Source organism: Diabrotica virgifera, chromosome 4 (assembly GCF_917563875.1).
Source record: "Diabrotica virgifera virgifera chromosome 4, PGI_DIABVI_V3a".
Lineage (NCBI taxonomy): Eukaryota > Metazoa > Arthropoda > Insecta > Coleoptera > Chrysomelidae > Diabrotica > Diabrotica virgifera.
The window spans coordinates 164,240,820-164,259,577 of NC_065446.1; the positions used below are offsets into that span (position 1 = coordinate 164,240,820).

The following is an 18,758-nucleotide window of genomic DNA, read 5'->3' on the forward strand; positions in this document are numbered from 1 at the left end:
TTAAAAGAGTAAATATTGTGCAAAAATTACCCCTTTTTTGTATTCACCTAAACTTTGATATAAAATTTATTCCAACCTGTACGGAATTACATTTTCATTTTTTTTTATTTTATTAGGCTAATAATCCATATTGCAGTTGTGGTAGAATGGGAACACTGGTACATATTCTACTTGACTGTCCAAGATTCAACATAAAAATTAATAAACATAATGATTTAATCCATTATCAGAGAAGTCCTCCTACAGATCTAAATTGTATTATTTATCACAAAATATTAACAAATATTATGTACTTTATCAACACATAATAAACTGTGAACTTAAATTGTAAGATTACCAACCAGAAATAAAACAATATATTTATATTAGACAGATGTGGTGAGGTACTTGGACATTTCTTGGCAAAGTAACTTTCTAATTAAGTAGAAAGCTGCACAAGAGGAACTTTGGGACTTTGAGGAACTTTGATGGAACTTTGAGGACCTCATCATATTACCAGAGAACGGCAGTTCTCGTCAGTGGCGCACAATACGAAAGCGACACTACATATATACAGGGTGCGCCAAACCTCTGGTTTTCTTTGATTACGGCTAAACTATGGAATCTACAAAAAAATGTTTTTAACAAAACTAATGTATATCAAAACCGTCTATACTTTAAAATTATTTTTAATTATACAGGGTGAGTCAGAACGACAGTATGAACCAAAGTTGTATTTTTTTTAAATGATTTTTGAATATACTTTTTTAAAATATGAAAAATTTGTATAAGGTCTTATAGGTCTAAAGTTAATAATTTTCGAAATATTTACATTTTTATTGAGAAAAATGCTAATATTTGTAGGGCTGTGGATTATGTTTCCAAAGTAATAAAAATTTAAGTGGTAGGTCAAAGTTTTTATAATATACAGTCGAACCGCTTATTGGAATAGCCTTCGTGCCAAGCAAAAGTATTCTTATAACAGGGATATTCTAATAATCCATCATTGGTGGCAAGTAGAAACGTTCCGGGACCCCAAATTTCTATTCCTTAAAGCGGGATATTCCTTTAACAGGTATTCTAAAAAGCGGCTTCGACTGTAGTATCATTTTTAAATAATTTAATATCTTTTACTTATAGCCATAAAATATACAGTGTGATCACTATTTGCAAATACATAATTTTCTCATTTTTTTTTAATGGAACACTCTGTATATTAGTATTGTATTTTGTAGTAAATATTACAAACTTTCTTTTGGTATAAGGTTTTATGTACAGTATTTCTCATGATCATCTTTCAGTGCGTCACAGTTTTTCGATTTCTTTCTAACGCATTAAATTGTATGTGACAGAAAAAAAGGCACGTCGGTGATTACATTTCGTCGGTGACATTTTTATAACATTTATTTTAGTTATTCTAGTTGTCGATAGATGGCGCCATAATAAAAAAATAATTTTTTTTAATTAGATAATAATATTACAAATATAATCTGTATAATTTATAAGACTATACAAATCAAAGAAAATACCATTTTATAAATGCAAGAAACACATTTGATTGGTTTTTATTCCAAATTGAAAATAAAATGTGACAACTGTCAGATTTAACTAAAATGTCATGTTAGAATAAATGTCATAAATGTGTATTATCACGGACTTACCCTTTTTCCTATCATTTGTTACGCACTGAAAAATGATCATAAAAAGGACAATACATAGCATGTTTGGTTTTGTAAACATTTAAAAAAGAACTATAGATTTTACGTTTCGCGGATATTTTATATCCGCATAATTTTGATTAAATTTTTTTGCAAAAAAAAATTATAATCTGATTTTAGAAACATACACTAAAATATCAAAGATGAAAATAAAAACGTAATTAAAGGTTAAAATAAAATGTATGCAAGTGCAACTTAATTGAATTTAATAACTTTAAAATTATGTTACAAACAATATTTTACCATACTAATAAGTAATTGGGTACTCGAAAGGCACTTTTTGCAATACAAGTTCTCTTTCAAAGATGTAGAGACGTGAATTGTGATATATATATATATATATATATATATATATATATATATATATATATATATATGTGTGTGTTTTGTTGATTACCAGAAAGCGTTCCGTTCGATAGAATAAAACGTGACGAACAGATAAAAATATTAAATTCAATTGGTCTAGACAGCAGAGATCGCCGTATAATAAACAATATCTATTACGAACAAACTGCAGCTGTTAGAGTAGGGGATCAGTTAACAGATGACATAAAGATAAAAAGAGGTGTGCGACAGGGATGTATATTGTCCCCATTATTGTTCAATACATATTCAGAGCACATTATGAACCTAGCGCTAACGGACATAGACGAGGGAATATTTATAAACCGAGAACGATTGAACAACATAAGATACGCTAATGATACTGTCATTTTTGCAGACAGTCTTGAAAGTCTGCAGACACTTGTCTCCAGGGTGGCAGAAGTAAGTAGCAGGTTTGGGCTTGATTTTAACATCAAAAAAACCAAATACATGGTTTTAAGCAAAAATAGGATACCACCTGGTCAATTACTAGTTAACCAACAACCTATAACACAAATCACCAACTTTTGTTATTTGGGTGCAAACTTAAATGAACAGTGGGACCAATCGACGGAAATTAAGATAAGGATCGAGAAGGCAAGATCAGCCTTCGTCAAAATGAAAAAAAATCTTTAACATCCACGATACAAAATTGGAAATCAAAATTCGTTTACTAAAGTGCTACGTATTCTCCGTTCTTTTATATGGCGTGGAGTCATGGACCTTAACTGAAGCATCACTGAAGAGACTCGAAAGCATCACTGAAGAGACTCGAAGCATTTGAGATGTGGTGCTATAGACGCATTTTGAGGATTTCCTGGATAGACAGAGTTACCAACGAAGAAGTTCTACATAGAATGGGTAAAGAGCGCGAACTAGTCGTAACCATAAAACGTCGCAAACTGGAATACCTGGGCCATGTAATGCGCAATGAACAACGATATGACCTACTTCGGACCATACTTCAAGGTAAAGTGCATGGGAAAAGAGGTCCAGGACGAAGAAGAATATCCTGGCTGCATAACCTGCGAAAATGGTTTAACTTAACCACTACCGGACTTTTCAGGGCAGCAGTCAACAAAGTCAGAATAGCCATATTAGTGTCCAACATCCGTAACGGATAGGCACCATAAGAAGAAGAATAAGTAATTAATATGGATAAATTAATTATTAAATTAAACAACCAATTTTAAAATCTATCCTAGAAATTTGTCTACCCTAGTAACTTTATTGTACCCAATTTTGATAGTTAAATTGTATTTACGAGTAAGATCAGTTAATAACTTTTTAATTTACCTACATCTTGAGAACGTATTAAGTATGCTTTGAAACAAATGAACGTTATAGAAGTATAATATTATGAAGTAAATAGTATCTACATATGTAGTCGTGTCACAAAAGCTGGTAATAATTTTTAATGGTTTCGCCCAAAACAAATGTCATATTCACCAAATGTTCGGTTGAAAAATTAAAATTTAAGATGTAAATTTAAAAGGTAAATTAAAAGTTGGACTGATGAAAAAAATGAAATTAAAGTTTAACTCGTAAATACAATATAACTAACAATTAATTTGGTACAAGAAAGTTGCTGTGGTAGAAAAATTAGTAGGTTAGATATCAAATTTGGTTGTTTATTTAATTTAATAACTAATTTATGCATTCATTAGTATGGTAAAATATTTATTGTAAAATAATTTTAAGATATTAAATTCAATTGAATTGTACTAGTATACGATTTATTTTAATCTTTAATTACGTTTTTATTTTCATATTTAATATTTTAATGTATGTTTCTAAAACAAGATTATAATTATTCTTTTTGCAAAAAAAAATTTTAATAAAAATCCGCAAAAAGGTAATAGTTTTCTTTAAATATCTACAAAACGAAACATGCTAGGTACATACACCAAAAGAAAGGTTGTAATATTTACTACAAAAGGCAATACTAATATACAGGGTGTCCCATTTAAAAAGAATGAGAAAATTTTATATTTGCAAATAGTGATCACACTGTATATTTTATGGATATATGTCAAAGATGTTAATTTATTTAAAAATAACAGTATACTACAAAAACTTTTTGACATGTCATAAAAATTTTTATTACCTTGAAAGCCTAATTCACAGCCCTTTGAATATTACCATTTTTCTCAATAAAAGTGTTAATATTTCGAAAATTTTTAACTTTAGGCCTATAATACCCTTTAAAAAATATATTCAAAAATGATTTAATATATAGGGTGTTCCATTTAAAAAAACACAACTTTGGTTCCTACCGTCGTTCTGACTCACCCTGTATAATCTAAAATAATTTTAAATTATAGACGGCGTCGATATATATTAATTTTGTCAAAAACATTTTTTTTGTATATCCCATAATTTAGCCATAATCAAAGAAAACCAGAGATTTGGCGCACCCTGTATACACGAAATTTTCGATTTTCTAAATCTGACTGATTTTTTTTTGTTTGTTATGGCATGGACTTTATGTTAATCAGCCAGACACAACATGACTACTATATCAAGAAGATTAAATATTTAAAGACTGTAAGTCCATAAAATATCAATAAAGAAGAAAAATTAGTTCAATAGCTGTTGAGAGGTAATTTATGTACTGATATAAAGAGATGGTACTAAGCTAAGGTAAGCTAATTATAGCCTCCTTTCAACATCATAGGTGTGTTCAAAAACGATCTACAAAAATTTAATAACAATAACAATAAGATAAGAATAATATAATAAGAATAATAATAAACAAGACGGTGAGGTCCTCAAAGTTCCATAGCAAGTTTTTTCTTTGTTTTTATCTTCCGCGGCTCCCTACTCAATTCGAAAGCCGCCTTGTTATGGACTGTCCTGTCCAAGTTGCTCACCATATTTTCTCTATATACATACATACACATATACTTTTAATACTTGACACTACAAAACTATTTTGGTACTTGACAGAAACATCACCAACGCATTATACATACTCTCTTGTCCATTGGCTAAGATTCTAAGGATATTAAACGGAGCTGGTATCTTAAGTCTATGTAGCTGCTGAATAAATCGATCTGTTTCATTCTTATATTTTTGGTATTCAAAAAAAATATGATCTAAATCACCTTTTTTATCACAATTTGGACATCGATCCTTTTCGAGAACACGAATTTTATGCAGGTGTGTGGGATAACAAGCGTGACCAAAGACGTGTTATAGTTGTGATGTATTTTCTTGAATAATTATATGGCTGGAACCACGTTCTATTCGGTATTTTATTTTCTATAATACAGTACCTAGAAGGGTTGGTATAAGTATGATGTGACCAACATTCATTCCAAATTGTGAGGTATTTCATTTTAATATAAGAGACTGCATCACAAAAACTTACAGGATGTTTATTAGGCAAACCATTTTTTACACTTTTTTTCGCCAGCATATCAACACGCTCATTATGTTCAAGACCGATATGTGCTTTAACCCAAACAAAATTAATCTTTTTATTAACTTTATGTAGTTCCAAAAAGCGTTTTTTGATTGCATATATGATATAATTGGAGGAGTAATTTGGGTACTTAGTCAAAACCAAGGAACAAACCCTATCTTAAAGTATAGGAAAAGACTCACCCATCCATATGTCAACTCTCCATTTTGTTCCAAAGGCGTGGATTTTACGGCCCTTCCCATTTAGGGTCCGTTTTACGTTCTAGTCCCCAAAACTCCCAAAAATTTAAGTCCCACCTTTGCTGATTCTGATAGTACTGATCGTTACCTTTCCAACGCATATCTAATTTTGAAAACCGGTTATACCATTCAAAAGTTACCGAGCTCAGAAGTATAACTCAATTTTTATTTAAAAAAGGGAAAATGTTTGTGGATATATTTTTTTCTGTGTGTTCAAGAGGGGGTCAGGGCCGACTTAGAACCAGTGTAGTTTGTGACTTCTGACCTCCCATAAACCAGCTATAGGGCTAAGAAGATACAAAATGGCATGTTTTTTGGGCGTATATATCTTAGGTTAAAGAAGAGACAGGAAGATCGCAAATACACCAAATCAATAGTGTTGAGTCAATCTTTCAAATGGTGCCTGAGCGGTCAAGATCATACTTACACACGGCTCAGTATAGCCGAAAAACTGAAGAAATAATCTTTGAAACTTTTGGTTTTCGACAATTACTCAACATTTCAACCTACGATTTGCGCCAATAACTGAGTCTTTGTAGAGGGACTCTAGACGCATCTAACGGTGTATACCACATATCTAGGAAAATTCGAATTTTTAAGTTATATTTATAAGTATGATCAAATCTATTTCTTATGGGAAAAACAGTTTTTCAAGCTCAATGATTTCTGTAATACCTTCAGTTATCATACTTGACCTTGGGTGCATCAGATACTACTTGTCAATACGTTTTAAACTCATGTTTAATGATCAAAATCGGTTAAGCCTTTCAGAAGTTTGGAACTCTATAGAGTTCCAAAGGTAAAATCCATTTAACCATTATCGCCGAAATGGTTTATGTAGTTGTAGTGCTTACGACGCTAAATTGATAGCGCAATCCGAGTTCATTTACCGGCCATCCCAATATTTTTTTTCAATCTATTTCGATTAGAAAAAAAATCTAGTGTACATTCGATGGACACTAGATCATTTGAGAGATAATGCCATAAACGCGACCATTTATAACGCTTAACGTGGAATCCAGAAATATTACATTCAACTTCATACATTTAATTTACAAATAACTTTGAAAAACTCCTGATACAAGAATAAAAAACCGCTAAACGCCGTAAAAATTAGTGGCGCATACAATATTCCAGCTACAAAGGAGCTGATATGAGTATTAGGTACGTGGCGCGAAAATGTATTTTCATTTTTTTGGAAAATAAAATTCTAGATTTATTTTAAAATATGTTTCCATAACATTTGCTAAATTTGAAGTAAAACGCGCCACAAAAGAGTAATTTTGATAGAGTTTGTACCTTGAAGCTCTTTTGTGGCGCGTTTTACTTCAAATTTAGCAAATATTATGGAAACCTCTTTTAAAATAAAACTACAATTTTGTTTTGCATCAAAATGAAAATACATTTTTGCGCCACGTAATATTCATATCAGATCTTTTGTAGCTGGAATATTGTATGCGCCAGTCATTTTTACGGCGTTTAGCGGTTTTTTATTCTTGTTTATACAGAAATACTTTTTGACTAAATGAGAGAGGTTCAATAATAAACAGTGCAAGTAAAATTAACTCACTAACGTACCTTAATACATTTATTATTTATGCCCATGTTTAACATGTGATAATACTCACATTACAAATCCAACAAAATTTGGGTAACTGGTAGTAACCGAAGCCATTAATACCAGAAAAAAAAATCATAAAAAAAGCAAAATTTAACATACCTACATTCATCCTTGAATTTTATGAGCTCCAATGTTAAAGTTTCATTTATGTTATTTAATTCTAATAAAGCAGATTCATGAACACTCTTCGCCTTTTTGCCAACTTCTTCAAAATCATGTATTTTTTCGGTTAGTTGCTTGATTTCACCTTGAGAATCTTTCAGTTCCCTTTCTAAAATTCGTTTATCTATTTTAGCATTGCCTAATTCCCTCTCAACCCGCCAGAATTTTGTACGCAATTCTTTGAATTCCTGGTTTTCTGTTACGATATTTTCTGATTCCTACAATCAGATAAAAAAAATTAAAAACAATATATAAAGTACTTTTCCATTTGTGGGCCCGAAATGTGCACTCTAAAATATTTCTAATCTGTTATAAGGAATAAGTAGAACAAAAACATAGTTTACTGCGTTGACTGTTACCTACTGAAGGATTCTGTAGACTGTTTTGAGTACTTCTATGACACCAACCGAGTAAAATCATTTGTCAAATCATACATTAAAAATATTAAATTTTTCCCAATTAACAGGATAAAGGTAACACCCAATCGCTGATACAATGGATTAGGTGTGTGTTCGCTGAAAGACCCTTGATAAAGCCGAGAAACTCACGACTCATTTAGCATAAAAAATAATGGATTCCATGACCTTGCTGACAAAAGGTACTTAGGCTTATTAAACCGGTCTAGTTAGACTCAAAAATAGGAGCGAGGTTACAATAATTACCATCAAGCTGAAAATTGGCAGGATTGTTCAAAATACCATCATAAATAAAATCTAAAAAGTCCTCATAAATCCGACCCGAGCTAAAAAATTTAGGCGGGGTCAAAGGTCACCAAATATGGTTTTTAGCGATTTTCAGCGAAACGGTAAGTTTTATCATAAAATTAGTTCTAACAAAAAATGTAGATTAGATAATTATCTATAAAAAATATCTTAATACTTTTTTTCGTAAGAGCCACCATTTTTAAGATACAACGATTCAAAGAGGTGAAAGAGTTCTAATCGTCATAATATGTATTATTTACAACACATAGGTATATTATATGTACATCGCTGAAGCTGTAATACAAGTAAACATAATATTCTATCGGTCAACTTAACTTATATTATACATAATAATATAAGATATTTTAAATATTACAGCTTGCGGTCTACCGAAGGATGCAATGTATAAGCTTTATTACAGTGCCCACAGAAAAATCTTTATAAGGTGAATGTAACGCGAAAATAATAAGAATTATTATTTCAATTTTACGGCTTATTCCCAACAAAAATAGTTAATTGATATAACAAAGTATTAACATAATAATTCTTCTTACTCATGCGTCTTATTCAATTTGTAAAGATGGGTTTTGTCGGAATAAACCCGTTCTATCGGTATGTCGGCTAATCTAATCACCCTACCTATTCTTTTCTCAGAAGGGTTTGAACATAATAATGAAAGCCAACTTTCTAGGCAAAATGTTTATTGCTAAGTACTAATAAACATTTCAATATACAATAAACTTTATGCAAATTTAGTTTGTTTACTATTATGCAAATTACACCGTTATCATCCTGGGTGGCGAAATCCTTCAGGTAGATGACACCCTCGAGGTAGTTATAAGTCTTGAATACTACTCCGGAGTGAAAATACGTGTTAAACCTAATTTTACTTGGATGTGCTGAAGTTTTTTAAAAAACTAATTCAAATCCACAAGAAGTTATTTCCAACGGAATTAGCTTTCTTCTCTCTATGCATGGAGCGCCTAAAAAAACTATGTGCTTAGATAAGTTTCGATATGCATGTTTCTTTAAAAATACTCGAAATAAGAAACAAGTGCAATTATCTGGTCTTCCTCCAACCTCAGCGGCTGCTCATCAACATCTTTTTCGGGTATATTACCAAGTTCAAGTGTGGCTTGGCTATCAGCTAGATCCAAAAGACTGGGGATGGAAATTAGTCGACAGTTCATTAGAACCAATTTAAACTTTACTCCCACCTGCGCCGAAAAAACTCCTGAACACAATTTTTTGCAACTATAAAAAGTGATGTAGCGCTAAATGTGGTTGCAAAAAAGTTGGACTGTTTTGTTCGGTAGCATACAATAGTAATTGTCAAAACCGGTCGTGCTCCAATGCTGAATCACCAACAATTGAGGATTTATTTGATTCTATCGAGGAGCCATGCGATGTGTCATTATTGGGGCAATTTACTTGCACCCAGGATGAACAAGAAGAAGAAGAAGAACTAGAAGGTGAAGAAGAAGAAGAACTAGAAGGTGAAGAAGAAGAAGAAAAACAAGGAGAAGGGGAAGCAGAAGTATTAGAAAATTATGAACCAGTTGGATAAATTTCCCTTTTTTAATTTATACCGCTTTTTATAACTTTTATCATTTTTAACCCTTGCCAATATCAATTGTTCAATAGCTTCAAATTAAACAGAATCATAACAGATCTGTGGAATATGCCTACCAGGAAAACCACGTTAAATAAACGCGCTAAGTACACTACCTCAAATGTGGTGTGGAAACGTGTGCGCATATTATGACCGGTTACAACTTTTTGAATCATTGTATCTCAAAAACGGTGGCTCTTAGGAAAAAAGGAATAAGACATTTTTTATAGATAATTAATAATCTAATCTACATTTTTTGTTAGAACTAATTTTATGATAAAACTAACCGTTTCGCTGAAAATCGCTAAAAACTATATTTGGTGACCTTTGATCCCGCGTAAATTTTTTAGCTCGGGTCGGATTTATGAGGACTTTTTTAGATTTCATTTATGATGGTATTTTGAACAATCCTGCCAATTTTCAGCTTGATGGTAATTTTTGTAGCCTCGGATGTGTAAGTTGACCGGAGTATATTAGGTCATAATTATTTATCATCTGTTTATTGACTTTCTTGAAAATAGTACTCACCGAGGACTATTTTTAAGGTAAGATCTTGGTTAAAAGAAAAATAACGATAAAACTGGGGAGAAAAGTATAAATAAAAATTTTGATTTTTATTCGAAAAACAAAGACACGTTGGCTTTTTAAAGCATTAATATGGGGACTCTATATGATAAAAATATGCGAATGCCTAGTTGCCATCAAATTATTGCAGAAAACCTTAATTTTAAGCTTATTACAAAGTCATTTGCATTTGAGTTGTGTGGTTAAGTTTCCGGCACAGGTAGAAAGTAATAAATGGTAATCTATTGTACATTTAATTATTACATATATTTTAAGTAATCTAACCTAACCTAAGCCAAATTTAAAACAAAATTTTAAACAAACTACGCTCAATTCACTTTCCCATACTATATAACCTGCTATTCAGTATGTTTACCTCTCGAAATTTAACGACACCACTCAAATACAAACGACTTTGTAAGAGGATGAAGATACAGTTTTTTACAATAATTTGTTGGCAATTATACGGGCAAACACTTTTCACAATTAAACTGCAATGCTAATACTTAAATTATGTTTTTATATTTAGGTTTAGCAAATATTGTTTGATTCCGTTGAAAAAAATACGGTGAACGAGAAAATCACCTGCGCATTTATATGTTTGCCAAAGATAATTTAGGTAAAAATAAACAGGATAAAAGTATAAAGAGGCAGAAAAAAATACCCAAAATACGACTAAAAACTGTGTGGTTAGAAAAAGAGGAGTTAAAATAATTTACAGAAAGAAGCTAAAACCTAGAACGGAAACCGAAAAACGTAAAAGAAGCCTACATAAACAAAGAGGTAAAAATTTCTACCAAGAAATTAACAAATAGGTAAAAATGTCCACCAAAAAGTTAAGAAATCTAAAGAAACTAAAAAGAATGTGGGATTGATTTTTAAATGGGATTTATTTTTTTCGAATCCTGAAAAAACTAATAAGTACTTTTGAAAAATTTAAACACAGAGTGAAAGATTACGTTCTTACCGAGGGCCGAAAGTCCCTGAAAACTTCTATAATGTTTATTTTAATAAGTTACAGGGGTGAAAATCTGAGAGAAAATGTAGTCTGATTTTTAATTTCAAATATCTCATACAAAAGAAACTTTTTATTTATTCTAAGGGACTTTCGGCCCTCGATAATAATTTACGGCCGGTTTCACAATCTGTGGTTAACCCTAGCGGTCAACTAACCTTTACCCACAGTCTAACTGACAGCTGCTGTTTCACAACCACAGATTCAATCATGGTTAGTTGACCGTAAGTTTTGTTTTATTTTTCTTATGTTGGTAGGAAATTATGGACAATAATCACCAGAAATAACATTTTTATGGAAGAATTATCAAATCAGCTGATCAGTCAGATGAGTTTCGATTGATTTTTATTAGGATAAATTCAATAAATTTTTATATTTCTGTATGACTATTAATTTGTTGTATATATTTTTTAAGGATTTTATATTTAGTTGTGGAGTTTATTTTGCAGATTAAGGAAAAATAAATGTGTGTATATGTGTGGTTAGGATATTCAATCAGACTTGTAGTTGATTTGCACAATCATATTTTTGATGTTGATTCTTGCTACCTTGCTTTAAAAATTCATATATTTTAACATACCTCCTATGGGATTAATAAAATTTGATACATGATGGCTGCATCTTAGATTTTGGACCATAAAAATTACTATGCAAAACTTTTTTGAAGTATCTTTTTTTCGTAAAATTAATATTAAAAATCCTTCCCATACGTGGCCAACTAAAGTACACACACTGTATATTACATGCACATTATACATTTTAAGTTTTGTTTAAGAATAATATTTGTTTTGAGGTCTTTCGCCAATATTGTTAAAATTAAATTGGTAATATAAAAACATGTAGCAAGCAAGAGACTATAGTATGTATTAATAATTACCCCAGGAAGCAAATCATTTAAAAATTGAACAATTATTGGCCGCTGAAATGCTAAACGCATTTAAGTACATCATATAAATTCATATCTGTAATTAATAATTTACGTGTATACACTCTGTCCTGTCAATAAAACGAAATTAGGTTAGGATAACCTCTGGTTAAGAGCTTAACCATCACTCCAAGCTCTGGTTAAAAATTCTGTCGGTTAACCACAACTTCGCCGTTGACCTGATATTGTGAAACACATATTTCGGGGTAACTTCTGGTTATCTCTTAACCACAAGTTAACTTCGACTTGTGAAACCGGCCGTTAGTATTTCATTCTGCGGTTAAATTTTTAAAAAATATTTACATATTAGTTTTTTGAGGATTCGAAAAAAATGGACACCATGTCCGTGGTGATATTTTCTAAATCGAACATTCGCTATCTTTGTCATACAACGCACTGAGTCTAATAGAATATGGTGACAAGACAGTGACAATTTTAAATATTTGACATGGCATCGGGAATATTTATATTTGAGTTGTTGACTAAATAATAATTGCTAGTGTATTTGATAAATAATTGAAATTAATAAAATGTTATGTATTCCTTATTATTTACGGAAGATCCAAGCAGAGAATACACCAGTATATACATATATTCTGTGATCCAAGTATTTTGTTGTTAAAGATGTTCAAAATTGTAAGCGTTCCATAGTAACAATATATTATTAAAAAATCACTTTATCACTTTCCCTCTTTTCTCGATTGAGTATTATTTTTTGCACAGTACATATATAAATTATTACAATCACTGAATACATAGTAGTGAAATAACTATCACATTAATTAACTGAATTAATAATTAAGGCAATGATATAAGTAAGAGTTATCCCAGAACATTCAAGAACCATCTCTTTAAAGTTAATGATGACATTGTCAAGTTATGTTTACATATCCATACCAGTGAGAATTTTACTACACGTAATTTGCCGTGGAAAGACAGAAAAAGTAGGGATAGCCGTAAAATATTTGCGCCTACACTCTTAAATACAGACCAATAAGAGGAATTAGAGGAAAATAGAAGAAGAAGTGACAAGAAGATTAAGAAGGGACGTGCGAGGAACCAGCTTTGAATGCAATTTACGATTTTTGTTGGGAATAAGCACCCTTCTTTTGTTTTGGTACTTACTAAAAGTTGCTATTTTTAAAATGTGGAATTCCGAGAGCACAAGAAAGCGTATGCACTTAGCTACTCAAAAAAATGTAATAATCTCAACTATTTCTAAGCTTGAAGTATTTTTTAATATCATAAAAATCTTACCTGTAATTGTTTTAGTAAAGACACATTTTTTTCTTTCTCTTTTACTAATTCACTTTCCAATTCGTTAACCTTCTTATCGTTTTGCATTGCAGCTATCGTCTTCTTCATTTCATCCATTTCCTTTTTATATGTTTCGAGTGTCTTGGTTTCGATCTCAAGAAGGGTATTCCTATTTTCGATTTCTTTAAAAGCTTTATGCCCACAATCTATTTTTTTCTTAAGACAGGTAATCTCTTCCTTATAATCTTCGATTTTTTCAACGTCTAATTCTGGAAGTTAAAAACAAATTGAAAATTTACCTTGGTAATGGTAATGTGTAATAAGGATATACCTGCGACATGAGCAAAGAAATTAGAATACGTATAAAGAAGGCCAGAGCTGCATTCTTTAAAATCAAGAAACTGTTATGTGGAAACAATATGACTTTGACGGATTTTACTGAAGGATGCACTTCTCAAGCACCTGGAAGCCTTTGAAATCTAGGTGTATCAGAGAATCCTACGAATAAATTGGGTGGATAGAGTTCGTGCTTTTAGACCAAGAGGCAGCGCTGAAAAATCTCGATTTCAATTTACTAAAGCTAGATTTTTCACAGTTGATTACTGTGAGTGTGTAGAGAAACATACTGCGGTCGGTCAAGCGAAACGTAGAACAGGGGTTACTGAGAGGGTATCAAAGTTGCTTTCCTACGAAGGCAATTATTTCCATTTACTAAGGCTGAAAATCGGTGCACACATTCTAAATTAAATATAAATAAAAGTTATTATAGTCGGTCAGCTGTATGACGGGACAGAGCCGGTCGGTCGGCTCCAATAGTCGATTGAGGAAATGAAGCATTTTGGCTCGCAATTTTTTCGTCCAGCATGGATTTACTTGAAATTTTCACAGAAGGTAGGAAATAGTCCAAGGATCATTTTATATATCATGCCGATATCATACGCTAAATCCTTGGGGGTGGTTGCCAACCCATCTCGGGGGTGGGAATTTTTTTATTACATATTAACCATGTAATTCGATAGAAAAAGTGATACTAAGAAAAAAATATTTTTTACATTTTCTTCGTAAAACTAATATTTTTCGAGTTATTCGCGCTTGAAAATAACAGTTTTTCGACGAAAAAATCGACTTTTTTAGAGGGTATTTTGAAAATACCTCGAAAAATATGCATTTAATCAAAAAAACTATAGATGTCGAAATTGTATCTTTTAGTAACACAAACCAAATTCTTTTCCTATAACATCTTTAGGACCAATACAAACCGAGATACTTCATGTTAAAGGTTAGCTTTTTTCGTCAAATTTATAATTTGAAATATTCAAAGCCAAATAATGGGAAAAATTTCATTTTTCGAGGAAAACTTAAATAATCCTTCTTCAAGTATACAATTAGACCTTTCGCCAAAAAAAATAATAAGAAGTTTCTAGCATTTCTCTACGAAAAAATCAGTGAAAACAACCCCCTAACTACCTTACTAATTCAAAATTGGTCTTCACCTTTCTGTAGTTCCTTTTATATTTATATTATCAATACACTCAAGGAGTTTGACCTATTTAAAATGCCTAATTTTGGAAAAATTGGAGTTTCAAGAAAAATTGATTTTTTGTAATTTGGTATTTTTCACCTTTTACTTCAAAATACCTCCGAAAATACTGAAGATATGAAAAAAATTATAAACTACTAAATTGTAGCTTTTTTAATGACTAAAATTACCCTGTGCATAGATTTTCGTTACAGTGAATAGTTAGCCATATATAGCTGTTTAAAACCTTTATTTACCAGCAAACACCCCCTTATTCGAGCCCTTTAAACCCACCCCAATTAAAAACTAAGGCATCTTACGGAATTTAATTTACACAGTCTTATAGCTCTTTAAAAATCCTACAAAATCATTTTTGAGGGGTCTCATTACTGAGAGGGTATCAAAGTTGCTTTCTAACGAAGGTAATTAAATCCATTTACTAAGGCTGAAAATCAGTACACAGTGAGATATAAAATTTTTCCAAAATTAGGCATTTTAAATAGGTCAAACTCCTTGAGTGTATCGATAATATAAATATAAAAGGAACTACAGAAAGGTGAAGACCAATTTTGAATTAGGAAGGTAGTTAGGGGGTTGTTTTCACTGATTTTTTCGTAGAGAAAAATAGGTACCGACATTTTTTTTATTAAAAGTCGCTTAATGTTCATGCTAGAAACTTTTTATTATTATTTTTTGAAAGGTCTTATTGTATACTTGAAAAAATATTATTTTAAGTTTTTCTCGAAAAATGCAAATTTTTCCATTATTTGGCTTTGAATATTTCAAATTATACATTTGACAAAAAAAGCTAACCTTTAACATGCCGTATCTCGGTTTGTGTTGGTCTTAACCCTTTGACTGCGGGAACCGCATATTTGTGTAATTTCAGTAGTGCACGAGATGTGCGGGAAACGCATATTTGCAACAGGCTAACCGCTTCGCTGCGGTTAGCGATTATTTGCGTATAGACAAAATATAACGTAAACAAAATATAAAATATAATGTCATCAGATGGTTTCTGAATAAATGGGCGTGAACCGCCCACCTAAAGTGCCTCGAGCGGGATGAGTAGGAGGGGTAACTGAGAAGGTGTTTGGTATTGCGAATGCGTTGGTACCGTAAAGTGAATATTGTCGCTAATTATTACGTTTTGGGCCGGCGTAGCCGAGTGGTAGTGTGCTAGGCTAGCGTGCCGGTGGTCCGGAGTTCAAATCCTACCGCCGGCAAGAACAACTAGACATTTTAGACAACTAAATGTTTATAGGCCCCAGGTCGACTCAGCCTGAATAAAATGAGTACCTTGGGTAAAACCAGGGGTAATAATAGGCGGTTGAAGCGTAGCACTGGCCCTGTTACCTTCCTTGTATACCGTAGGCCCTAGATATAGCAGACTACCCTGCTATACTCCCAAAGCCACGTGAGCGGTATAAAACGGGAGACTATTATTATTATTACGTTTTGTTTGAAATCAAAAATACTGGTAATAAGTATTACATCATGCCACTGTCACCAAAAAGGGGTAAACATTATTCGATGGTGGAACTGGAAGAACCCTAAGAACAAATGAACCCTATCATTTGATTTACTACCTTATTTATTATATATATAAATTTATAATAGTTCTAGAATTGGCAAAAAATAGTTGAAATAAAATAATAAAGTAAAACAAATGATAGAATTATGACAATTAAGTCACCTGTAACCTAAAAGCCAAAAATATTTGCTTCACTGCGGGAGACGTCTATTAGCGCCGCAGCGACGGGATGCAAATCCTCTCTGCCGCTCCGCAGCGAAAAGGTTAAAGATATTATTGGAAAAGAATTTGGTTTGTGTTACTAAAAGATACAATTTTGATATCTACAGTTCTTTTGATTAAATGCATATTTTTCGAGGTATTCTCAAAAAACCTACTAAAATTCACTTTGTTTTTCGTCGAGAAACTGTTATTTTCATTGGCGAATAACTCGAAAAATATTAGTTTTACGAAGAAAATGTAAAAAACATTTTTTTCTTCGAATCACTTTTTGCATCGAATTAGATCGTTAAAATGTACTAAAAAAATTCCCACCCCCGAGATGGGGTGGCAACCACCCCCAAGGTTTTAGCGTATGATAGCGGCATTATATAGAAAATGATCCTTGGACTATTCCCTACCTTCCGTGAAAATTTCAAGTAAATCCATGCTGGACGAAAAAATTGCGAGCCAAAATGTTTCATTTCCTTAATCGACTATTGGGGCCGACCGACCGGCTCTGTCCCGTCATACAGCTGACCGACTATAATAACTTTTATTTATATTTAATTTAGAATGTGTGTACTGATTTTCAGCCTTAGTAAATGGATTTAATTATCATCGTAGGAAAGCAACTTTGATACCCTCTCAGTAACTCCTGTTTTACGTTTCGCTTGACCGACCGCAGTATGTTTCTCTACACACTCACAGTAATCAACTGTGAAACATGTAGCTTTAGTAAATTCAAATAGATTTTTCAGGGCTGCCTCTCCGTCTATTTGCATTGGATGGGAAAAGTTACGGAAGTCGTCAGAACAGTTAAAAATCGCAAACTTGAATATTTTGGTCATTTTATGCGACACCCAGACAGATATAATATACTCCATAGGCAAGGTAGACGGAAGAAGCGGGCCAAGTCAAAAAAGAACGTCATGGCTTAGAAACCTGAGAGAATGGTTTAACAGATCGTCTGCATCCCTTTTCCGAGCTGCCGTCAACAAAATTACTATAGCCAATTTGATAGCCAACGCTCGATAATCGAGCACGGCACAAGAAGAAAAAGAAGGCTGTGTAATAGAAAAATGTAAACCTGAAAACTCATAATATGACGACTCTACAGATAAAGACTTATAGTCTGGGCAGGTTATCGGAGAATAGGCCATTTTTGGGAAAAGTTATTTACCAGCAATTTTATTGCTGGAATGGAATCTTACGATTCTATATATTAATAATATAGGTATGCAAAGTCCGCAGATAGTGTGCTACTTTTTTTATAAACAAAATGGCGCCTCCAAATCGTGTTTTTTTCAATTATTGCTCTATAACTCCAAAGATTTTAACTACACCAAAAACACCTAAATAAAAATTCACCGTAATTAAATTCTGCATAAAGACAAGTTTTTCCCGATTTACTTTGACGAAAATTTTCCTCGGAAAATGCGGGTTTTTCCAACAAAATCTTTAATTTTCAACTAAAATTTTAGGTGAGTAATTATTTATCAATAATTAAATAACTTGGAGACATAAAGCCCTTTTGGTTCAGATTATATTTCCAGAAACAGATGAAAATTGAAAACCATAACAATTATAATACGTAGGAATAACTACAATTTTTGTATAAAAAATATACCTATATAATATACTTTACAAAATTGAAATTGGGCTATTGGCCTCAGGAATATTTTAAAATTATAAACAATTTTTTGGCTTATAAACAAATAGCATATCTCGGAAACTAATAAATTAAATTAAATTATGAAAACGGTATTGGAAAGAACGCGACAGGATGCTTATTTTAAAAGGAAAAAAGTTTAATTGCGATGAGTGGTTCCTTGCATGTACGGCAAATATATAAACAATAGGACGGTAATTTTGAACTATCACCTTTTTATTTCGGTCCTCTTTCTTCACACAAATTTTC

The 18,758-nt window shown here is 31.9% G+C and overlaps 1 protein-coding gene across 1 annotated transcript in view; it reads right to left on the reverse strand.

The window, feature by feature from the left end:
- Nucleotides 1-18,758, reverse strand: part of LOC114332329 (citron Rho-interacting kinase) — a 199,066-nt gene that overhangs the window by 127,286 nt on the left and 53,022 nt on the right. The window contains exons 6-7 of the mRNA XM_050648479.1: nt 13,587-13,855; nt 7,447-7,727 (exon numbers count right to left, since the gene is read on the reverse strand). Coding sequence (XP_050504436.1) covers nt 7,447-7,727; nt 13,587-13,855 — 550 coding nt within the window. The remainder of the gene's footprint in view (nt 1-7,446; nt 7,728-13,586; nt 13,856-18,758) is intronic.